The 25,463-nt window shown below is 44.4% G+C and overlaps 1 protein-coding gene across 1 annotated transcript; it reads right to left on the bottom strand.

Annotated features, from left to right (window-relative positions):
• Positions 1-20,186: 20,186 nt before the first annotated feature.
• On the bottom strand, positions 20,187-25,222 carry LOC123410583 (thioredoxin reductase NTRA). The gene is made up of 2 exons (XM_045103527.1): positions 24,063-25,222; positions 20,187-20,540 (listed from the first exon to the last, which is right to left on the bottom strand). The coding sequence occupies exons 1-2, from the start codon at positions 25,099-25,101 to the stop codon at positions 20,470-20,472; spliced, it is 1,110 nt and encodes a 369-aa protein (XP_044959462.1). The 5' UTR covers positions 25,102-25,222; the 3' UTR covers positions 20,187-20,469.
• Positions 25,223-25,463: the final 241 nt, after the last annotated feature.

Below are 25,463 nucleotides of genomic sequence, written 5' to 3'. Positions count from 1 at the left end.
TCTGCACACTTAAGGTTCGGTGATGTTTCGGTAGTATTGAGTTATGTATGTTGGTGACCGAAGGTTGTGAGGAGTCCCAGATGAGACCCTGGACATCACGAGGAGCTTCGGAATGGTCTCGAGGTAAAGATTGATATATAGGAAGTCATGTTTTGGTCACCGGAAAAGTTTCAGGTACTTCGGTAGTGTACCGGGAGTGTTGGGAAGGTATCGGGGACCATCAGGAGGGGTGTCTCAACCCAAAGGACCTCATGGGCTGTGGGAGGAGTCAAACCATCCCCTAGTGGGCTTGCCTAACCACCCACTAAGGTCCATGCGGCTAGGGGTGGGGAAAATCCAAAGGTGGAAAAGGTGGAAAGGGTTTCCAAGTGAAGAGGAGAATCCTACTCCTAGTAGGATTGGAGTAGGACTCCACCTCCAATTTCGGCCAAACCTTAAGGGTTTGAGGCTGCCTCCTCCCCTCCCTCCCTCCTATATATACTAGAGGAATTATCAGCAACCCTAACCCTAATTAGCCATGTGTTGCCCACTCTCTCTCTAGATCGTTTTCTCCTCTAGATTAGTTATGCGACGCTTGGCGAAGCCCTACTGGATTGTCCACCACCGTCACGCTATCGTGTTGGATAACTCATCTACCTCTCCGCCCCTCTTGCTGGATCAAGAAGGCGGGGATCATCATCGAGCTGTACGTGTGCTAAGCACAGAGGTGTCGTCCGTTCGGCACTAGATCGGGATGGATTGTGATGGGATCGCGGGACGTATCGTGATGAGATCGCGGGATGGACTGCGATTTGGATCACAAAGATGTTCCACTACATCAACTGCGTTATATACGCTTTCGCTTAGCGATCTATAAGGGTACGTGGATCCGATCCCCCCTCTCGTAGATGATCATCACCATGGATAGGTCTTGCGTGTGCGTAGGAAAAAATTCCCATGCAACGTTCCCCAACATCGTCAACCTCAAGGGTCGTTGGATCCGCGCCAGATCCGCCTGCGAGCCCCCGTGAGAGATGCCCCGCTGCCACCTTCCCAGGAGCCAGCCCAGGCTTCACCGGTAGGCTCCTCAGGCGGTGGCAAGGTGATGAGGAGGAGGGGTGGGGTGGTGACGATGCTGGGAAGATCCCCGTGTAGGATCGAAAGTATGTCTAGATTCGGGTGATTGCACTACTTAACCAATAAAAACTTACCGTTTTCCCAATTTTAGTTGTGGGAAAGTTTTAACAATTATGGCAAGTCAAGTACATTTCAGCGACTCCTTCACCATCCTTCATCTTGAACTTGTCAAGTTGACTTTGAAACACATCGAACATAGATTATCTAACAGAATCAGTACCTTCGTGCGTATCAACCAAAGTATCCCAATTATCCTTTGCATTCTCAAGGCGACTGATTTTGTTGAATTCTTTGGGGCATAGGCAGTAGAAGATGATGCCATAGGCTTGTGCATTGAATTGCAACATCTTTAGTTCTTCCATTGTCGCATCACGATCCGATTCTCGCCCTTTTTCGAAGAAGTCACCTTGCACGCCAACATGAATAACAGCCCATACGGAAGGATTATAACCAATAATATGCATTTTCATCTTATGCTTCCAACTAGAAAAATTAGTGCCATCAAAATATGGACCTCTACGGTGATAACTTCCCTCACTAGACGCCATACTCTCCTAGGTTGTGAAACCAATGCAATGGAGACCAAAGCTCTCATAACAATTGTAGGATCGGAAGTATGTCTAGAGGGGGGGTGATTAGACTACTTGACCAATAAAAACTTAGCCTTTCCCCAATTTTAGTTGTGGGCAAGTTTTAGCAATTATGGAAAATCAAGTACACCCTACACATGCACATCTAAGAGTATAGCAGCGGGATGTAAAACATGCAAGTGTAAAGTAAAGGAGTAAGGTAGGGAGATCAAATGCAAGAAGTTGACACGGCGATTTTTGGCATGGTTTCGATAGGTGGCGCTATCGTACGTCCATGTTATTGGAGACTTCAACCCATGGAGGGTAACGGCTATGAGAGTCCATGGAGGGCTCCACCCACAAGGGGTCCACGAAGAAGTGGCCTTGTCTATTCCACCACGGCTTCCGTCCACGAAGGACTAGCCTCACTCACGGTAGATCTTCACGAAGTAGGTGATCTCCTTGCCCTTACAAACATCTTGGTTCAACTCCACAACATGAAGTAGGAGGCTCCCAAGCGACACCTAACCGATCTAGGAGGCACCACCCTCCAAAAGGTAATAGATGTGGTAGAACGATGAACTCCTTGCTCTTATGCTTCTAGAGATAGTCTCCTCAACACTCAATCACTCTCTCACAGAATAGGCATGGGTAGGAGAGATTGACTTGGTGGAAAGCAACTTGGGGAGGCTAGAGGTCGAGTTTCAAATGAATGGATTGGAATATCTTGATCTCAACACATGAGTAGGTGGCTCTCTCTCAAAAGAATGGATCTCGCAATGAAGTGTGTGTTCTGAGTGCCCAACCCAGAATGAGAAGTTGGTGGAGGGGTATATATAGGCAGCACAAATCCAACTGTTACACCTAAAGTGACCAACTCGGTGACACCGAAGTCATAAACTCGGTGGTACCGACTTGCACAAAAGGCAACTAGTTTTGAATCTCTGTGAGACCGATATACACAAGTCGGTAGAACTGAAAAGGTGGCTAACAGTCAGATGACCCAACTCGGTGACACCGATACCCAAACTCAGAAATTCCAATCTTGTGTACCGAGGCAACAGAAGGTTGGTCACCTGAACTCGATAGCGCCGGTGCAGAATCGGTTGTACCGAAATGGTAGGTTTGGCTAGGGTTCTGTCTGGGTTGAAAATCAGTAGGGTCGAATGTGAAAACTTGGTGGCACCGATTTTGGATATTTGGCTTTGCACAGAAGTGTTATGTGGGAAAATGACTGAGTATTTTTGGTGGCTATCTCTGAGCACTTGAACAACCAGTTCATTTTAATACCTCACCCTCTTTTAATAGTATTGGCTTTCCTATGGAGTCAAAAGTGATTTTTCTCATAAATATAAAATGAAGTGTCGTCTTGCTTGAAGCTTGAGCCAATCTTATTCCTTTTTTGCATCAAGGGACATCTCCACATAAACCTTTAGCCAATGCATCTCTTTGAGTTTTTCTGAAATGTAGTAGGATAAGATCATTAGTCCAATGATACATGTTGTGATCAATTATCAAAACCACCTTAGGGAGCAATTGTGCTTTCACCCCACGAGTCGTCAAAGACAAGATCGGGAAGATCAACCCTCACTTAGGTGTTCCACAACACCCCCCCCCCAGCAACCCACCCACCCCCCCCCCCGGCCCGGCCCGCCCCTCAACCCACCTCTTTGAAGAGCAGGACATCAGTGAAGATTCGGCGTCCCTGAGCTGAGTGACAAAAGATTTTGGTAGCCATGATTTCTAATAAATTGGGGCATTTCATCTACTCCCTCTAGATGGAAATATAAGATCAAATGCAAGAGGTTGACACGGCAGTTTTTGGCATGGTTCCGATAGGTGGCGCTATCGTACGTCCATGTTATTGGAGACCTCAACCCACAGAGGGTAACGGCTGTGAGAATCCGCGGAGGGCTCCACCCACAAGAGGTCCACGAAGAAGTGGCCTTGTCTATTCCAGTACGGCTTCCGTCCATGAAGGACTAGCCTCACTCACGGTAGATCTTCACGAAGTAGGCGATCTCCTTTCCCTTACAAACATCTTGGTTCAACTCCACAACACGAAGTAGGAGGCTCCCAAGCGACACCTAACCGATCTAGGAGGCACCACCCTCCAAAAGGTAATAGATGTGGTAGAACGATGAAATTCATGCTCTTGTGCTTCTAAAGATAGTCTCCTCAACACTCAGTCACTCTATCACAGAATAGGCATGGGTAGGAGAGATTGATTTGGTGGAAAGCAACTTGGGGAGGCTAGAGGTCGAGTTTCAAATGAATGGATTGGAATATCTTGATCTCAACACATGAGTAGGTGGTTCTCTCTCAGAAAAATGGATCTCACAATGAAGTGTTTGTTCCGAGTGCTTCCTCTACGAATGAGAGGTTGGTCGAGGGGTATATATAGGCAAAACCCAAAATCCAACCGTTACACCTAAAGTGACCAACTCGGTGACATCGAAGTTATAAACTCCGTGGTACCAACTTTCACAAAAGACAACAAGTTTTGAATCTCTGTGAGACCGATATACACAAGTCAGCAGAACCGAAAAGGTGGCCAACGGTCAGATGAACCAACTCCGTGACAGAGATACCCAAACTCGGAAATTCCATTTTGTGTACCGAAGCAACACAAGGTTGGTCACTTGAACTCGATAGCGCTGATGCAGAATCGGTTGAACCGAAATGGTAGGTTTGGCTAGGGTTCTGTGTGGGTTGAAAATCGGTAGGGTCGAATGTGAAAACTTGGTGGCACCGATTTTGGATATTTGGCTTTGGACAGAAGTCTTATGTGGGAAAATTACTGAGTATTTTTGGTGGCTATCTTTGAGCACTTGAGCAACCAGATCATTTTAATACCTCACCCCCTTTTAATATTATTGGCTTTCCTATGGACTCAAAAGTGATTTCTCACAAATATAAAATGAACTGTCTTCTCCTACTGCAACAAAAGACCTTCCAACGGCGCCAGAAACACGTGCTGAAGGGAGACTGTTCTTGTCTTGATTCTCCTCAGCAACGGCACCAGGAATGCTTCTGCTACGGCTATGCCTTTAGGGACTTCCTAGGCAAATATGCAAAGGATTTCCCCGTGGCCTTGGAGCCTTGCGTTGGTGTTCCCTCGAAGCGGAAAGGGTGATGTAGCGCAGCGGTGGTAAGTATTTCCCTCATTTTTTAGAACCGAGGTATCGATCCAGTGAAGGAGTATCACAAGTGCTTGCACAAACACAAAGAACCTGCTCCCAACGCTATGAGGGGGTTGTCAATCCCTTATAGATTGTTCGCAAAGTGAGAACTGAAAGCAACAAAGTAACAAAGTAAAGTAAAAGCAGAGGAGTAAACGATAGATGTGAATAGACCCAGGGGCCGTAGTGTTTACTAGTGGCTTCTCCCATGAAAGCAAGTAGACGGTGGGTGAACAAATTACTGTCGAGCAATTGATAGAACCGCACAAAGTCGTGACGTCATCTAAGGCAATGATTATATCTATAGGCATCACGTCCAAAACAAGTAGATCGATACTTTCTGCATCTACTACTATTACTCCACACGTCGACCGCTATCCAGCATGCATCTAGTGTATTAAGTCCAAAATAACAGAGTAACGCCTTAAGCAAGATGACATGATGTAGATGGACAATCTCATATCAACGACAGAGCCCACCTTGTTACCCTTGATGGCAACTACTCAATGTGTGCCTTGCTGCCCCTACTGTCACTGGGAAAGGTCACCACATGGTAAGAACCCAAAACCAAGCACTTCTCCCAATGCAAGAATCATAGATCTAGTTGGCCAAACAAAACCCAAGAGTCGGAGAGCCTTACAAGGATATCAAATCATGCAAATAAGAAATCAGCAAAGACTCAAATATATATCATAGATAATCTGATCACAAATCCACAATTCATTGGATCTCGACAAACACACTGCCAAAGAAGATTACATCGGATAGATCTCCATGAAGATCATGGAGAACTTTGTATTGAAGATCCAAGAGAGAGAAGAAGCCATCTAGCTACTAACTATGGACCCGTAGGTCTCAAGTGAACTACTCACGAGTCATTGGAGGGGCGATGATGTTGATGAAGAAGCCCTCCAACTCCAAAGTCCCCTCCGGCAGGGCGCCGGGAAGGGTCTCCAGATGAGATCTCACGGAAACGGAAGCTTGCGGCGGCGGAAAAGTATTTTCGAGGCTCCCCTGATTTTTTTCTGATTTTTAGGGAATATATAGGCGCAAGATCTAGGTCAGGGGGCGCCTGGGAGGCCACAAGCCTGCCCACCGCCAGCTCCCCCCTGGTGGCGGAGTGGGGGCTTGTTGGCTCCCTGTAGCCCTCCTGGCTTGGCCCACAGGCCCCCTGATCTTCTTCCGTTCGGGAAAAAATCATTTCGGGGATTTTATTCCGTTTGGACTCCATTCCAAAATCAGATCTGAAAAGAGCCAAAAACACAGAAAAAACAGGAACTGGCACTTGGCACTGAATTAATAAGTTAGTCCCAAAAAAGATATAAAAGGTACATAAAACATCCCAAGATGACAAGATAGCAGCATGAAACCATCAAAAATTATAGATACGTTTGAGACGTATCAAGCATCCCCAAGCTTAACTCGTGCTCGTCCTCGAGTAGGGAAGTGATAAAGAATGAATTTTTTATGCTTTCATGCTACCTAGCATAGATGTCCTTTGTAACTCCTCTTATTTGACGTGAATGTTCAGATCCATTAGATTCAAAACAATAGTTTGCTATTGACGTGGAAACAATAATAATTCAAGCAAACTAGCAAGGTAATCATGAACTTTCAAAATAACAAGGCCAAAAGAAAGTTATCCCTACAAAAGCATATAGTCTGGCTATGCTCTATCATCATTGCACAACGAATTTAAATCATGCACAACCCCGGTATTGGCCAAGTAATTGTTTCACACCTTTACTTTCTCAAACCTTCTCAACTCTCACGCAATACATGAGCGTGAGCCATGGTTATAGCACTATAGATGGTGTGGAGTGTGGTGGAGGTTGCAAGACAAAAAAGGAGAAGATAGTCACATTAACTAGGCATATCAATGAGCTATGGTGATGCTCATCAATAGATATCAATGTGATGAGTAGGGATTGCCATACAAATGATGCACTAGAGCTAAGAGTATGTGAAAACTCTTAAAGAAAACTAGTGGGTGTGCATCCAACTTGCTTGCTCACGAAGACCTAAGGCAATTTTGAGGAAGCCTATCATTGGAATATACAAGCCAAGTTATATAATGAAAATTTCCCACTAGCTATATGGTGGTGAAAAAACGAGAAACTCTTAATGATGAAGATCATGGTGCTTAATATGCACAAGTGTGGAAAAGTGGTAACATTGTCCCTTCTCTCTTTTTCTCTCATTTTTTTATTATTTTTTTGGTGGGCTCTTTGGCCTCTTTTTTATTTTATTTTATTTTGGTGGGCATCTTTGGCCTCTTTTATTTCCTCACATGGGACAATGCTCCATTAATGGTGATCATCGCACTTTCAACTCAAAACTTAGAGCAACGATGACTCTATATGGAATGCCTTCGGTAGTGTACCGTGGCAACGATCTAGCATGGCATAGACATTAATGGAAACATCATGCTAGCTATCTTACGATCATGCAATGGAAATGTAGATGTGGTGACACATGTCATGGTGGTAGTTGCATGGCAATATATCTCGGAATGACTTTGAAAAAGCCATAGTAGGTAGGTATGGTGGCTGTTTTGAGGGAGGCTAATGGTGGGTTTTGTGCACCGGCGAAAGTTGCACGGCACTAAGAAGATAGTGATGGTGGAAGGTGAAAGTGCATCTAAACCATGGAGTCAACATTAGTCATGAAGAACTCATATACGTGTTGCAAAAGTTTTATTAGTAATCGAAACAAAGCGTTCAACGCATACTCCTAGGGGAAGGGTTGGTAGGTATAAACCATCGCATGATCCCGACCGCCACGCAAAGGATGACAATCAATAGACTAATCATGCTCAGATTTCATCACATAGCGGTTCACCATACGTGCATGCTACGGGAATCACTAACTTCAACACAAGTATTTCTAGATCCACAGCACCTTCTAGCATGACTTCAATATTACCAAAACCACAACTCAAAACTAATTGAGATGAATCAAACTTCTCTAACTATTCAATGCACATGAAGGTGGAAGTATTCGTATCCCTTTGGATAACTACCCCTTTTGAGACTACTTTCAAAGCATAGATAAACTACCAAGACACACACCGTTGTGCTCTAAAAGATATAAGTGAAGCACATAGAGCAAAAGTATCTAGCTCAAAAGATATAAGTGAAGCACATGTGAGCTGAAATGTCTACCAAAGATATAAGTGAAGCTCGGCAAAATCACGGTGTGTGCATGTCTCTCTCTCTAGGTGCGCAGCAAGGATGATTGTCACACAACAAAAATAAAAGACCCCTACGATACAAGACGCTCCAAGCAAAAACACATAACATGTGGTGAATAAAAATATAGCCCCAAGTAACGTTACTGATGGATTGAAGACGAGAGAGGGGATGCCTTCCCGGGGCATCCCCAAGCTTAGGCTTTTACGGTATCCTTGAATCTCTTGGGGTGCCTTGGGCATTCCCAATCTTGAGCGCTTGCCACTCTTTATCTCTTTGTCCATAAGAACTTCACCCAAAACTTGAAAACTTCACAACACGAAACTTAAACAGAAACTCGTGATAACATTAGTATGAGAAAGCAAACCACCACTTCCTTAGGTACTGTAGCAAACTTAAATTCTACTTGTGCTGATGTTGGGTTACTGTATTTTGAATCTTCCATGGCTAATACCCCCCGATACTATCCATAGTTTCATCAAAATAAGCAACCAACACAACAAAAACAGAATCTGTTAACAGCAGACCAGTCTGTAGCAATCTGTATATTTCGTATACCTATAGTACTTCAAAAATTCTGAAACATTACGACAGTCTGAAGAATTTGCGTAGAAATCATAAGCAAAAAGGATCAACTCAAAATCTCTTACAGAAAAAAAAAATGAAAATTCTTTTCGTGTGAAGAAAGTTTATATCTTTTCCAGCATGACCAAACGATCATCCCCAAGACTAATCATAACTGTTTTGCTTGGCACAAACGCAAAAAGAAACACAAAAAACATAATCATAACAGAATTATGAAAGTGTGGAAAACACAAAACAGAAAGAAAAAGGATAGATTCGTTGGGTTGCCTCCCAACAAGCGCTTTTGTTTAACGCCCTTAGCTAGGCGAAAGGTGATGGAATCACGTATAGTCATCTTTGGTGCTCAAACCATAAGTAGTGTGATCATTTATCATCTTAAGATCTTCATATTTATTGGATGACTCACCACTAGCTTTAGGAACAAAAGCAGACTTGACGGTCTTTTTGAGAGTGAGATTTGGAGTATTTTGCACAACGGCAAAAGCGGAACCCAAGTTAGTTATGACATCTTCTAATTTGCCAATTCTAGAAGAATCATTAACTATAAGTTCCTTCTCCCTTAAATTTTTCAAAAAATTTCCCACTTTGGATCTGTACTGAGTAATTTGATTGTGGATCTTTCTATCCAACCCCTCAATAAGTTCAACTATGGCAATTTTGCTTTCAATAGCGTCAAGCCTTTGCATCACGTGTTCCAAGGTCAAGGTAGTTCCATTAACCACGAGTGGGGGTGAGCCTACCAATTTCATGATAGCTCTATAGGAGTCAACAGTATGGCTCCCCAGAAAATCCCCGCCTACAGTGGTGTCAAGGATATACCTATTCCAAGGAGAAATCCCAACATAGAAACTGCGAAGGAGGACGGTAGTGGATTGCTTACGAGTAGATCTACTTTGAGCATTGCAAATCCTGTACCAAGCGTCCTTCAAATTTTCTTCCTCATTCTGCCTGAAATTGAGAACTTCATTTTCAGGGGTATCGTTTGGAGTGGTGGGTCTAGCCATTGATAGGCTATCTCACACACAAACGAGCAGGAAGAGAGAGTGAAACAGGCAAAAGAAAACGGCAAAGGAGAAAGGCAAAAGAAAACGGCAAATGTGAAGTGGGGGAGAGGAAAACAAGAGGCAACTGGCAAAAAAAGTAAATGCAGGTGATGAGTTTGTGAGACCTGCTTGGATAGATCTCTCCTCCCCGGCAATGGCGCCAGAAATACTTCTGCTACTGCAAAAAAATACATTCCAATGGTGCCAGAAACACGTGTTGAAGGGAGACTGTTCTTGTCTTGATTCTCCTCAGCAACGGCACCAGGAATCCTTCTGCTACGGCTACGCCTTCACGGACTTCCTAGGCAAATATGCAAAGGATGTCCCCGTGGCCTTGGAGCCTTGCGTTGGTGTTCCCTCAAAGCGGAAAGGGTGATGTAGCGCAGCGGTGGAAGTATTTCCCTCAGTTTTGAGAACCAAGGTATCGATCCAGTGAAGGAGTATCACAAGTGCCTCCACAAACACAAAGAACCTGCTCCCAACGCTATGAAGGGGTTGTCAATCCCTTATAGATTCTTCGCAAAGTGAGAACTAAAAGCAACAAAGTAACAAAGCAAAGTAAAATCTGAGGTGTACACGATAGATGTGAATAGACCCGGGGGTCGTAGTGTTTACTAGTGGCTTCTCTCATGAAAGCAAGTAGACAATGGGTGAAAAAATTATTGTCGAGCAATTGATAGAACCGCGCAAAGTCGTGATGTCATCTAAGGCAATGATTATATCTATAGGCATCACATCCAAAGCAAGTAGACCGATACTTTCTGCATCTACTACTATTACTCCACACGTCGACCGCTATCCAGCATGCATCTAGTGTATTAAGTCCAAAAAAACAGAGTAACGCCTTAAGCAAGATGACATGATGTAGATGAACAATCTCATATCAACGACAGAGCCCACCTTGTTACCCTTGATGGCAACTAGTCAATGTGTGCCTTGTTGCCCCTACTGTCACTGAGAAAGGTCACCACATGGTAAGAACCCAAAACCAAGCACTTCTCTCATTGCAAGAATCATAGATCTAGTTGGCCAAACAAAACCCAAGAGTCGGAGAGATTTACAAGGATATCAAATCATGCAAATAAGAAATCGGCAAAGACTCAAATATATATCATAGATAATCTGATCACAAATCCACAATTCATTGGATCTCGACAAACACACCGCCAAAGAAGATTACATCGGATAGATCTCCATGAAGATCATGGAGAACTTTGTATTGAAGATCCAAGAGATAGAAGAAGCCATCTAGCTACTAACTACGGACCCGTAGGTCTGAAGTGAACTACTCACGAGTCATTGGAGGGGCGATGATGTTGATGAAGAAGCCCTCCAACTCCAAAGTCCCCTCCAGCAGGGCGCCGGGAAGGGTCTCCAGATGAGATATCGCGGAAACGGAAGCTTGCGGCGGCGGAAAAGTATTTTCGAGGCTCCCCTGATTTTTTTCTGATTTTTAGGGAATATATAGGCGCAAGATCTAGGTCAGGGGCGCCAGGGAGGCAACAAGCCTGCCCACCGCCGCCTCCCCCCCTGGTGGCGGAGTGGGGGCTTGTGGGCTCCCTGTAGCCTTCCTGGCTTGTCCCACAGGCCCCCTGATCTTCTTCCGTTCGGGAAAAAATCATTTCGGGGATTTCATTCCGTTTGGACTTCGTTCCAAAATCATATCTGAAAAGAGCCAAAAACACAGAAAAAACAGGAACTGGCACTTGGCACTGAATTAATAAGTTAGTCCCAAAAAAGATATAAAAGGTACATAAAACATCCAAAGATGACAAGATAACAGCATGAAACCATCAAAAATTATAGATACGTTTGAGACGTATCATCTTCCTGCTTGAAGCTTGAGCCAATCTTATTCCTTTCTTGCATCAAGGGGCATCTCCACATAAACCTTTAGCCAATGCATCTTTTGAAATTTTCTGAAATATACTAGGATAAGATCATTAGTCCAATGATGCATATGTTGTGATCAATTATCAAAACCACCTTAGGGAGCAATTGTGCTTTCAATCTCCCCCTTTTTTGTAATTGATGACAGCATATAGATCAAAGCTTTGACAAAAGATATAATCAATGATTAGCATCAACGCTTTGAGAGGTATGTGAAAAGCAAGAGATCCCCCTAAATTTGTCTGTTCTTTATAATTTGCATTTGAATGCAAATGCACAACCAATTAGGATCATGGGTCACTCTTCCATGTCACATACATCTTGGTGGTGCGCATACATGATATGAATGAATAGTAATGCACATGACACCAAAAGAATAAGTGAATGATCATCATATGAATAGCTCAAAGATAATAATGTAGTAGCATCAACCAAGCAAAGCGTATGATGAAACACACGTAACTAGATAAAGTCATCCAACGAGACAAAATATTTGTAAACACCAAAATGAGAGCAAGTAAAGTCAAAAGATCTCTCTCTCTCTCTCTCTCTCTCTCTTTCTCTCGAAGCCCTATGACCTATACATTTCCCCCCCTTTGGCAACAAGTTACCAAAAAGTTCAAAAGGTATAGAGCTAATCGTTTATCTAGGCCCTATCTCCTACGGCAGTCGATGATAAAGTAGACAGAAGAGCGTCGGCGAAGGCTTCGGCGGAATGTCCTCGAGCTGGAGGTGTTGATACTGGAGGTGTTGGAGCTGGGCTGAAGCTGAAGGTGCGGGTGCCTGAGCTGATGAAGTTGGTCTTGCTTCCCACACTATCGCAGCTACTGACTGGGTCTTGGTACTGAACTGAGTAGTAGTGCGAGGAGGCGACTCTTCATCATCACTAGTTGAACTGGGTGTCTTCACACCATCAACTTCATGCTTGAGATGATAACCACTAGCAGATATCTCTGTCACTTTGACGTCCAAATCATGGAATTTGGTTTCCATGATCCTCTCTAAGCTCCTTTGGTTTAGCAATATCTTTGAGATGTTCTTCTCCATACCCTGGATAGTTCTCACTAGAAATGTCATTTTCTCATCTTGAGTTCTGAGTTGTGGAACTGGTGGTGGCACATTCCTAGCAGCCTCTGCTTCTGCTGCCCCTGCTGCCTCTCTGGCTGCGGCTGAGCTGGGATCTTTGTCATCCATCACAACCACATTATCTTCAAATTCAGGCTGAAGGGGCAAATGGGGACGATCAAGCAGATATGCATGCTTTCCAAGTTTGGCATTGATAAGAATTTGAATGTATGGGGCGTATCCACGAGATCTCTTTTGATCAGCAGTAGTCCTCTTGATAGTCTCTACTATCAAATACATCACCTTAAAGCGAGTGTGGGTGTCTATATGCTGTAGCATGTTAATGGAATAGCCTCTAATCATCTAATCATCGCCTGACTTAGGCACCAAGGTGTGTCTCATAATGGTATTGGTAGTGGGTATTCCTTCCTGCAAGAAATAGACAAAGCCAAGCTTGTGTGTGGCAACAAACTGGTAAGGAATTGGCTTATGCATATTAGCCATGGAGTTGTGGTTCATCTTCATCTCAGAGTAGACATCCAAATCATCTTCTTTCTATTGTGGGGCACCAATGATAGTGGCCCACTCATCAATTGTGGCTTCATACTTGTGACCATCAGTCATCCAGACAATAGAGCCATCACCATAGAAATGAACAGTTGAATATAATTGCATGATCAATTCATCATTCCATGGGGTCATCTATCTCCCAACAAATTCTTCAATATCCACTGTATTGAAATTTTCTTGTACATGGGGAAAGAAATCTTCATTGGCTTTGATGTAAGCCCAGTCAACATATCTCATGTCACTAACAGCTCGACTTTTGTCATACAGTACAGTCTCATAATAATGTTGTTGTTCCTTAGTCTTGAATCTAGGATCAACAGCAGTCCTTCTCTTGATACCATATGGATCAATAGCTCTCCACCTCCTAAGCCCTGCATCTCCCCTCTTCTTCATGTCCTCAACTACTGGGTGAGTAGCATTATGCAGTGGCAAATGAGATCTGAGCTTCATGAGAATGGGTGCATTCTCATGTTCCTCTGCAGCAAAGGCATTGGAAGCAGGGCCTTTCTCCTTGGTAGCTATAGGTATGTCCTTTGTAGTTCTCTTGGGAGCTACATCCTTCTTTGCCTTAGTAGGAGGCTTTGGAGTAGATTTCCTGGGCATGGCATCAGCCACGAGCTTCTTCTTCTTTGGAGGAGGGGCTTCAGTTGGGATCTCTTCTTCAGCGGCAGCTTTTGGGTCCTCATACATTGAGGTTTGTCTCCCAACAACATGAATCACCCTCTTCCTGGCTCTCTTCACACCTAGCTTCTTAGCAGGTTTCTCAGAGGTGATTGCCATCCCTTTCCTTGCAAACTTAGGGGCTCTACGATCAGTAGGCTTTGCATACTCTTTCCTGGCAGTCTTCTTCGGAGGAGCCTTGTCCTTCTGTTTTTGAGGAATGGAAATTTCCTCTGGCACAAATTCACAATCTTCTTCATAAAAATTGAGCTTCTTTCTTGACCTGGTAGCTGCCTTGGGCAAGCCATGGGAGCTGGAGGTACTTGGGTCAGAAGTTGTCCTCTCAGGACTTGTGACTGAATCCATCTCAACACTGTCCTCAGTGAAATTGTTCTGTCTATCATCAGAACCTGACATCATGACAGTCAAAGTAGACTAGCAACGAGTACACCAGCAGACAAACAACCCTATGAAATAGATATGGAAGAGTAGAAGGGTTGAGCATCACAAAAAACAGAAGATTTTCAAAATTTTGAATTCAGAAACTTAGAGTATGATCTTCTGAAGAATATTAATTGGTAGCACCGGGTTGGTCATTTCGGAGTCACAACAGAGACTTGGCAGTCTTTTCGGTGTCACCAAAAAGAACTACTCGGTCTCACCGAGATGTTTCTCAGGAACCCTAAAACTGAAATCCGTGGAACCGATTCCACCAACTCGGTATCACCGAGATGCATGCTGCGGGGGATCAGATCCAAAATTTCATCGTTCTCTATGCTGCAGGATCTTCTGGTGGAGAGGAGGGTTTGCACATGATGGATTATAGATAAAAGTTTCTAATGCGCATGAATTGGTACAATGGAGCGCAAGGGGAGGCGGATTTGTATCCTAGCTTGGTGGCGGTCCGACTATGGCGGCGACGGCAGCGAAGAAACCATCGATGGTGGTGAATCCCAATGGCGGAGGTGCTCGGGGATGCGAAGGCGACAACCAGGGGTCCAGGTGCGGCAGATTAGGGTTTGGGGTCAAGGCATTTGAAGAGGTGATTTCAAAATGCTCGGTCCGCCATACTTTATACACGCACTGCCCGAGTCACCAATATTAAATTTCGGTGTCACTGAGTTCCTCTACTGTCAGTTGACAGGGAAACTCTGTGTAACCGAGATGATGATATCGGTGGTACCGAGATGGAAATTCTGATCAGCTTTGGGAATTCGTTGGAACTGAGTTTGTGGGGTTAGTTTCACTGAGCTTCACAAAGAGGTTTTGGAGTGCAGCCTTTGTCGATACGGAACTTCGAGTCCTGCTTCACACAGAGGGATCGAGAAGTGCTTGTTCAAGTTTTGTGATGAAGCATGAATAGAACTTGAGACGAGAAAGCATAGATAGCTAGAGGAGGGTCCTAGGCATTCTTGTCCATCCAATTGGCAAAAGATAAATCAAAAAGGCAAATAACAACAATTGGATGTCCTCGAGTGAGCAAAGTATGCACACCAAAATGCTCACACAATAAGATGATGGGAAAAACAAAGTGAACATGCACAAACATCCTAGCATCTATCAAGCACTTTGGCGATGACGAAGTCATCTATATGTGAGTATATTGACATAGGAGCCAAGTAAGAATACTTGATCATAGTTCGTACTCATTAATTAAGCACAAGTGGGGTTACCACTTTTACTTAAAGCATTAATGTGTTCATATACTTAGGATATGCTTATACTCAAGATTTAGAGTAAAGCTCCCCATTGATATGACATCCCCCCCTAAGATGGATAAACTACCTTGGGTTTTTTCATACAAGACTTCAAGTAGGATAAGTAGTGGTGGATGCTCAATGTTGATGAAGATCATCTTGAGTTGGGAGCAATCCTTGTTGTTTATTACTCTTCTCACCTACATGGGTTAGTCCCAAACACAAGGATCATATGCAAGAATATCTATGGACATGGAGTGAAGCACATGTGTGATGATGTCCAAAGATACATTAATTACCTTGTCCCTTGCTTACCTTTGAGGGAATGTGTGACTCCTTGAACTAATGCATATGGTTGAGGTTGATTGCATATAGTTCTTGCCAAAATGAATAAGAGTGAACTTTCTAGTTCTTCCTCTTGGGGATCCACATCAACTTGATGGGAATCCTTGGAGTTGTGGTAGCACTAGATGAGGTAGTGCTAGTAGTGTCCTTGGGAATCCACTTGACCTTGGCTTGGGGTTCCTCTTCAAATAAGTCAAGCTCCTCTTGAAGCTTTGTTTGCCCTTGTGGTCTTGTGGTAGAAGGCCATCTTGAGAGCTTGGTCCTTTGGGAGGAGTAGGATCATACTTTTCCTCTTGAGGAACAAACTTGGGAGTGGGATATGGACCTTCTTCCCAAACATCTTCGTTGACGTTGAAGTAGCCAACACCTTGTTTCTTCTCATATCCTCCTTGCTTGCGCACAATTTCCTCAAATTGCTTACTTCCAGCAAGACTTTTGAAGTCACCACTCTCTATAATCCCTTTCAGTAAATCATTTTCTTGCTCAAGTGTAACTTGGCTAAGAGAATCATTAGTGGAATCAAGAGAGCTACTAGCAACAACATCATTAGATTTAACTTTAGCATTGTTGTTACTAGATGAAGAAACTTTCTTGCCTTTGTTACTAGTGTTCTTAGGTTTAACTTGTGGAACAAAAGTAGACAAGAGTAGTCGTTTGGATAGATAAGAAGAACTCTTCTTTCGAAGATCATCATTGATTGCGTTTAGGAACTCATGCTCTTCCTCCAAGTTGAGCTTCTCAAAGCGTACCTTCTCATGAGTTCTTGCAAGCTCTCTATGAACTTCTAGAGTAGTTTCATGAGCTAACTTAAGAGTGTTTAATTCTTTAGTTAGTCGTTCAATATCTTTCTTGTCATCATCATTTGACTTCTCTTGACTAGCATGATAATTAGCAAGTTCATTTTCAGTGTTATCACTAGTTTTATCAAAGAGCAAGTCATCTTCTCCTAACAATTCATCCTCATCACTATCAAAATCAAGATATTCGGGTTGTGATACCTTTGGTCCTTTAGCCATGAAGTAGTTTCCGAACCCCTCATTTGGTGAATCAAATAAGTCATAGGAGTTGGAGGAAGTGAGTGCAATGCCGGCAACACCTTCATCTTGACTATAGTCGGAGTCGGAGTGGTAGCTTCTCTCAGATTGGTTGTCAGACTCGGAGCCGGAAACTCATTCACCAACATGAGCTTGATGTATTCTTCTAGAGACGCTCTTGGTGTATTTGTCCTTCTTCTCCGATTCCTTCCCTCTCCGTGAGTGTCTTTGTTCATAACGATCTTCTCTACTCCATCTCTCTCTCTGCGAGGTGGCTCATCTCTTCAGCTTCGTCTTCGAGGTGACTCTTCTCTTCATTTGTAGGGAGCCGAGCACTCATTGGAGTAGTGTCCGGGCTTCCCACCATTGTAGCAGTTTCGATCACGACTGAACGAACGCTTCTCATCATGTCTTGAGCTTGAGCTGTTCTCTTTGCCTCTACTCTTGTAGAACTTGTTGAATTTTCTAACCATGAGGCTTATCTCTTCATTAGTAACAAGGTTGTCCTTTGAAGTAGCGGGAGCATCACTTGAAGCTTTGTAAGCATTGCTTGACTTGTTGTGCAACTCATCTTTGTCCTTGAGTGGCATCTCATGAGCAACAATCCTACCAATGACTTGTGTTGGCTTGAGATCTTTGTACTTTGGCATCATTTGGATCAATGTGCACACGGTGTCATACTTTCCATCTAGAGCTCTAAGTATCTTCTTGATGATGAATTTTTCGGTCATCTCTTCGCTTCCTAAGCCGGCAATTTCATTTGTGATGAGATCTAGCCTAGAGTACATTTCAGCGACTCCTTCACCATCCTTCATCTTGAACTTGTCAAGTTGACTTTGAAGCACATCGAACTTAGATTCTCTGACAGAATCAGTACCTTCGTGCATATCAACCAAAGTATCCCAAATTTCTTTTGCATTCTCAAGGCAACTGATTTTGTTGAATTCTTCGGGGCATATGCAGTTGAAGATTATGTCATAGGCTTGTGCATTGAATTGCAACATATTCAGTTCTTTCGCGGTCGCATCACGATCCGGTTCTCACCCTTCTCCGAAGAAGTCACCTTGCACATCAACACGAATAACAACCCATACGGAAGGATTATAACCAAGAATATGCATTTTCATCTTATGCTTCCAACTAGAAAAATTAGTGTCATCAAAATATGGACCTCTACGGTGATAACTTCCCTCACTAGACGCCATACTCTCCTAGGTTGTGAAACCAATGCAATGGAGACCAAAGCTCTCTTACCAATTGTAGGATCGAAAGTATGTCTAGAGGGGGGTGATTAGACTACTTGACCAATAAAAACTTAGCCTTTTCCCAATTTTAGTTGTGGGCAAGTTTTAGCAATTATGGAAAATCAAGTACACCCTACACATGCACATGTAAGAGTATAGCAGCGGGATGTAAAACATGCAAGTGTAAAGTAAAGGAGTAAGGTAGGGAGATCAAATGCAAGAAGTTGACACGGCGATTTTTGGCATGGTTTCGATAGGTGGCGCTATCGTACGTCCATGTTATTGGAGACTTCAACCCATGGAGGGTAACGGCTATGAGAGTCCATGGAGGGCTCCACCCACAAGGGGTCCACGAAGAAGTGGCCTTGTCTATTCCACCACGGCTTCCGTCCACGAAGGACTAGCCTCACTCACGGTAGATCTTCACGAAGTAGGTGATCTCCTTGCCCTTACAAACATCTTGGTTCAACTCCACAACATGAAGTAGGAGGCTCCCAAGCGACACCTAACCGATCTAGGAGGCACCACCCTCCAAAAGGTAATAGATGTGATAGAACGATGAACTCCTTGCTCTTATGCTTCTAGAGATAGTCTCCTCAACACTCAATCACTCTCTCACAGAATAGGCATGGGTAGGAGAGATTGATTTGGTGGAAAGCAACTTGGGGAGGCTAGAGGTCGAGTTTCAAATGAATGGATTGGAATATCTTGATCTCAACACATGAGTAGGTGGCTCTCTCTCAAAAAAATGGATCTCGCAATGAAGTGTGTGTTCTGAGTGCCCAACCCAGAATGAGAAGTTGGTGGAGGGTATATATAGGCAGCACAAATCCAACTGTTACACCTAAAGTGACCAACTCGGTGACACCGAAGTCATAAACTCGGTGGTACCGACTTGCACAAAAGGCAACTAGTTTTGAATCTCTGTGAGACCGATATACACAAGTCGGTAGAACTGAAAAGGTGGCTAACAGTCAGATGACCCAACTCGGTGACACCGATACCCAAACTCAGAAATTCCAATCTTGTGTACCGAGGCAACAGAAGGTTGGTCACCTGAACTCGATAGCGCCGGTGCAGAATCGGTTGTACCGAAATGGTAGGTTTGGCTAGGGTTCTGTCTGGGTTGAAAATCAGTAGGGTCGAATGTGAAAACTTGGTGGCACCGATTTTGGATATTTGGCTTTGCACAGAAGTGTTATGTGGGAAAATGACTGAGTATTTTTGGTGGCTATCTCTGAGCACTTGAACAACCAGTTCATTTTAATACCTCACCCTCTTTTAATAGTATTGGCTTTCCTATGGAGTCAAAAGTGATTTTTCTCATAAATATAAAATGAAGTGTCGTCTTGCTTGAAGCTTGAGCCAATCTTATTCCTTTTTTGCATCAAGGGACATCTCCACATAAACCTTTAGCCAATGCATCTCTTTGAGTTTTTCTGAAATGTAGTAGGATAAGATCATTAGTCCAATGATACATGTTGTGATCAATTATCAAAACCACCTTAGGGAGCAATTGTGCTTTCACCCCACGAGTCGTCAAAGACAAGATCGGGAAGATCAACCCTCACTTAGGTGTTCCACAACACCCCCCCCCCAGCAACCCACCCACCCCCCCCCCCCCCCCGGCCCGGCCCGCCCCTCAACCCACCTCTTTGAAGAGCAGGACATCCGTGAAGATTCGGCGTCCCTGAGCTGAGTGACAAAAGATTTTGGTAGCCATGATTTCTAATAAATTGGGGCATTTCATCTACTCCCTCTAGATGGAAATATAAGTCGGGCATGGGAATTTAGGTCGTCAGTTTAACTAACAAAACATGTATAATATGCCAAATATATATACATGTTTGAAAGTTCATTCAACAATAAAGCTAGAGATATAATTTTTACGGTATACAACACAAGTTTTGCTAGTGAAATCAAGAACCTAAAAACCAGTGCCCAACTTATATTCCCATCCAAAGGGGAGTATGATCTGAAATAACAGAATTGGCCTGAGTTTGAATGTTCCTTCCATCTATTTCGTCGGAACGGCAGACAGTAATCAGGATTCACAAATTCGTTTTGTCAGGAATTTTGAATGTGAAATCGCCAACACAACTTGACCGTCAACAGGAATAAATTTTTCAACAGCGTATCATATACTTGTGGCCTAAAAACAATAAGAATCTGCTGATTTTGGGTAACTGCTACGATTGGTCACAATTGGGCCTCCGAGTGCAGATTTTGGCACCAACGAAATTCTCGTAGAATTACCAGCCGCTTTCACCAGATATAGTCAATCAGTCTTCCCTTCCTGTGCGCCAACCTCCTGCAGGTAGTGCTCCGCGTCCAATGCAGCCATACAACCTGCATCACCAATGCATTAAAAAATTATTCCACGTCACTAAAATGAGCTAATTCCACAGAAACACGCATCACAGACAGATACTGCAGCCATATGACTGCAGCTTTCAAGTAGAGAACCATAAAGAGTGCCATAGTTGGGAGAATGCAATGGGGCTCCTTTTTGGAAAACCGTCAAGAGGCCCTTATGGTGTAATTTTAGAAAGAGAAAAATGATGGTTACATGGTGATGTGCAGAGGGGAGACTCGTCAAAGCATGTCACAGTTCTGTGTTCATAAAGCCGGTTGGTTTTGATGTCCATAGCCAGGATATTGGGGCAACCTTTTCAAACAATGGCAGCAACCCTTATCCTACATCTTGATACACTACTCTTATTGTACAACTTTAAATCAAGAACCAAAGAGATGAAGCCATGGAGGCTTCACCTTTTCACAGTGAGCTTCTATGTTGTAATGTGACACATCTTCATTGCAGGGCATGTGATGGAAGAACACAATTATGTCTTGGTATATTACTATGATTTCAGTTGGTTAGCAGAACTTATTAATCATACTCATCACATGACAGTTGAGCGTGAGACCTAGTCGCTACAGTAACCTCAATGGTTTAATAAATCAAATAATGCACATAAAGGATGATGCCATCAAACCTATGCCATAAATAACAGGTGCCAGAGTGATGCAACTATACCATGCCTGACAATATCAACTAAATCAATGCTGACAAATGAGGCTGTGGTGATTTCAATATTGACAATATGGCTTATAATTTCAATGCTTAAAAGATTCCAAAAAAAAATGTTACAGAAAAGCTGATACTCTAGCTTTAACGACTCCGACAATCCTAGCCAGCCCCAACGCACAACAATCTATAAACTGCACAACGGAAACCCCATATTTTTAGCCAGCCCCAACGTACAACAATCTATAGATTGCACAACAGAAACCCCAATTTTGGAACATTAATATGGAACGGAGGGAGTAGCTTAAAGTTTTAGTATGATTCTAAATCCCATTGAGTGTCTCAAAGGATCTACTAAATTCGTTAAGTTATTCCAAAAAAATGTGGTCCTGCATGTTTCTCAAAAAAATCAACCTGGGTAACTTGGACAGATTGGACAGAACAGATGGTTTGGAAAACAAAAGTGACTATATATTGCTTGTACTCCATATAAGGAAGTCAGCATACCAAGTCCAAAATAGATGTTATGTTTTCTAAAAAATGAACCACCCTTAGTGCAAATTATCTGCTTTTAATCATGAAAGTGCTTCATGTTGCTTTGTTATCACAAAATCAACCACAGTGGGCTCTTGCACTAGCATTTTTTTAAAAGCCCTGCACTTGGATTTTGGTGTAGCAGTGACATGATTCTACGTCTAAAATGATAGTCAATACTTTTGCAACCACATATAACAAATTAACATGTTCAGATTAATTGCCACAATGTCACAATTTAAGATTTACCCGCAAGGCTCGTTGAAGTCCTCTGATATTGATATTTTATTTGAAAAGAATGGTATAGAAAAAAGTCTCATGGTCTGAATGAGAAGCAAGCAGATTTTCTTAAGGCTTTGTACGGTGAGACTTCGTTTGTACTGGCTGGTCACCTAATAGGAACTAGGGGAAAGTCCCCATCAGACATAACGGTGAAAGGAGAGACCTAGTGAGAAAACTCTGAAAAAACTAGAGGATGCTGATGCTTATAGCCTTATAGGTCAATTTTACTTTCAAGTAAACACATAGGCTACATGGGCTGCTGCCATTCTGATATTACTTCAAAGAGAACATAACCAAATAGCTTGAGCTACTAATCATGTGGGGCTAGTTTTTCATTCTTCGGCAGAGCAAGTTGTAAAAAGAATCCAAACATGCCCAAAGCTCTATGATTCGGCTACTCCAGTCTGGGCTTAGGAAAGTGTAGGGAACAACTTCATGTATATACAACCAAAATGGAGCATCTCCTATTATTCCCCAAAGAAACCACGACAGCATAACCCTTTTCATGTGACTACTATGGATGCAGCTAGAAGGGAGACATTAAGAAAAATATCTAACCCCTATTATTTAGTGATAGCAACACCATACCAAACAAGAGTATGCTATTGCTCCCCAATCCCACACATAAGGGTAAGAAATTCACAAGAGCAGGCCCAGTAGTTCAGATTTCTCTAGTTGACTCCATGGCATATCTTCAACAGCTGATGCATCATAAAATCAATACACAAATTACCTACTATACTCAAAAATATAATTACTAGGAACTTGGGTAGGCTGCACGAAAACGACGTAGCTAGAAGAGGGTGCCCAAAAAAAGAGATCACAGGTGGACAGTGTTCTTCAAGATGGTAGCTAATAGAATGCAGAGAGTGACCTAGTAAATCAAGGTTGATGACCCAACTAAAGTGGGATGACTCCTTATATACAAGCAATCAAGGTTGATGACCCAACTAACGTGGGATGACTCCTTATACAAGTAACCAAGGTTGATGACCCAAGTAACGTTAAATGATACCTTATACAAGGCAAGTGTCTTTGGAAAAGAAAAGGGATAATAGGAGAAGCAAGAGCAGGATGAATCAGAGGTCCTCTGGGCCGGACTTTCCTTTCTCCACCACCTCACTCAATCCCTTCCTGTCTCGCTCGACTTGCTCCTCCCATAGTGCCGCCTTCTCAGAAATCCCCTTCCTAAGTCTTCAGAAAAGAAAAGGAATAATAGAAGGACAACTGAGAGGAGGATGAATCAGAGGTTCATTGTGCCTGGCTGCCCCTTCTCCATCAGCACACTCAGTCCCTTCCTACGATGCTCAACTTGCTCCTCTGCTAGTGCTGCCTTCCTAGGAAGCCCTCTCCTCCCGGTCTACCTCTCTCGCTTGTGAAGCAGTTATCAACTGTAGCGGTTGGCAGCAATGAGCCGATGACCACCACAAGGAACAACAATGGCAGGAACAAAAATGACATAAGTCAGTGGCCTTAGTGGCTACGCTGCATCACTCTCCTCTTCCCATATCATCTGATCTCATCCCCCTCCCTCGATCATGATAAGTGGGGTACAGCTAGCTAAGCATTCAATGGCAATTCACAATGCAGGATCCTGACCCCAGACCAGAATATACTTAAACAGCACAAATGACTAACTCCAGAAAGGAATACCTATTTGGTTATTCCTTGCATATGAGTCTCTATTAAGGCTTGGTGCAAAAAAACAGCACTGGAGAGCTACATTATCACGTATTATGCCTACTGTTTGACTTCAAATTCAATGGAGCACAAATGCTTGAAAATGAGGTAGTAAATAGAATATCTGATCTAAAATGCTGAACCCGACAGAAATTTCTATATTTAAACTAGACGTGTCAACCATCTGCATGTTCTAAATGAGAAAACTACATTGCAGGAACGTATTTAATTCTAAATTTATCAAAACATCATACCCATGATTGGCAGTGATTTCTAGTCGTAACTAATAGCAATGGAGCGTCATCAAATGCAACTTAAACAAAAGTCTGAAAGCATTTTATATATACCTGATCCTGCGGCAGTAATGGCCTGGCGGTACTTCTTGTCTTGAACGTCCCCGGCAGCGAAGACCCCCTTCACACTGGTGTGCGTGGAGCCCGGCTTCGTGGCCACGTACCCCTCTGAGTCGAGCTCGAGCTGTCCGGCGAGAAACTTGGTCGCTGGCTCGTGCCCAATGGCAAAGAAGAGGCCGGCCACCTGGACGTCGGATACCTCGCCGCTCACCAGGTTTTTTACCTTGACGCCAGCCAAGGGGCCGCCGTCCGAGCCGCCGTAGGCCTCAACGACCTCGGAGTCCCACACGACCTGGATTTTGGGGTTGGAGAGAGCCCGGGCCTGCATGATCTTGGAGGCGCGGAAGGCGTCGCGGCGGTGGATGATGTAGACGCGCGAGCCGTACTTGGTGAGGAAGTTGGCCTCCTCCATGGCAGAGTCCCCGCCACCGACGACGGCGATGGGCTTGTTCCGGAAGATGGGCGCTGCACCGTCGCAGACGGCGCAGGCGGAGATCCCGCGGTTCCAGAACGCGTCGGAGCCGGCGAAATGGAGGCGGCGGGCGACGGCGCCCGTGGCGACGACGACAGAGTCGGCGTGGACGACGGTGTCGTCGGAGGCGACGCGGAAGGGGCGGGAGGAGAAGTCGACGGAGGTGACGGTCTCGGAGAAGATCTTGGTCCCGAAGCGCACGGACTGCGCGCGGCAGCGGTCCATGAGGTCGATGCCGAGGATGCCGTCGGGGAAGCCGGGGAAGTTCTCGACGTCGGTGGTGGTGGTGAGCTGCCCGCCCGCCGCGATGTCGTTGGCGAGCCAGCCCTCGAAGAGCACGGGCTTGAGCTCGGCGCGCGCCGCGTAGACGGCCGCCGTGTGCGCGGCGGGGCCGCTCCCGATGATGCACACGCGGGTGCGCAGCGGGCCCGCGGCCGCCTCCTCCATGCCGTTGGCGGCCGCCGCGGCGGTGGCGGTCGCGGAGACGGACGCGGCGGCGGTGGCTGCCGCAAACGGGCGGGACCTCCGGAGCAGCGCGGCGAGCTTGGAGCAGAGGCGCATCAAGACCGGCGGGGGGTGCGGGCGGGCGGCGGCGGCCGGGGATTTGGGTGGGTTTTCGGTGGCGCGGGTCGTCGGGCCGGGCCGTGTCAGTTGATGACTGGAACGGGCCGACGCGCGCGTGGCTTTGCTGCCGCCGTGGTTTTGCGCGGGATTTTATGCAACCGGTCGCGAACGTGTGGTCCTACTCGACCGCGCTCGACGCCGTGGAGTCTGGAGAGCAAATATTCGGCACGGCTATGTCGACAGGTCGACCAGGATTTCAATCTCGGCTAGCTCCTTGATTTTACAATCTGTTCATACATCACGTGCGTTTTCATTTTTGGTAAATCTACTAACAAAATATCGGCAAATATTCGTATGCG

This window comes from Hordeum vulgare, chromosome 7H (assembly GCF_904849725.1).
Source record: "Hordeum vulgare subsp. vulgare chromosome 7H, MorexV3_pseudomolecules_assembly, whole genome shotgun sequence".
Taxonomy (NCBI): domain Eukaryota; kingdom Viridiplantae; phylum Streptophyta; class Magnoliopsida; order Poales; family Poaceae; genus Hordeum; species Hordeum vulgare.
The sequence above is the reverse complement of the archived record's forward strand: the minus strand, read 5'-3'. Positions and strand labels throughout refer to the sequence as shown.

Excerpts from the sequence above, each read along its gene's own strand:
- LOC123410583 (XM_045103527.1), bottom strand. The coding sequence starts at position 25,101 with ATGCGCCTCTGCTCCAAGCTCGCCGCGCTGCTCCGGAGGTCCCGCCCG. Across the intron at positions 20,541-24,062 it reads CATTACTGCCGCAGGATCAG|GTTGTATGGCTGCATTGGAC; the intron begins GTATATATAAAA and ends TTGGTGATGCAG.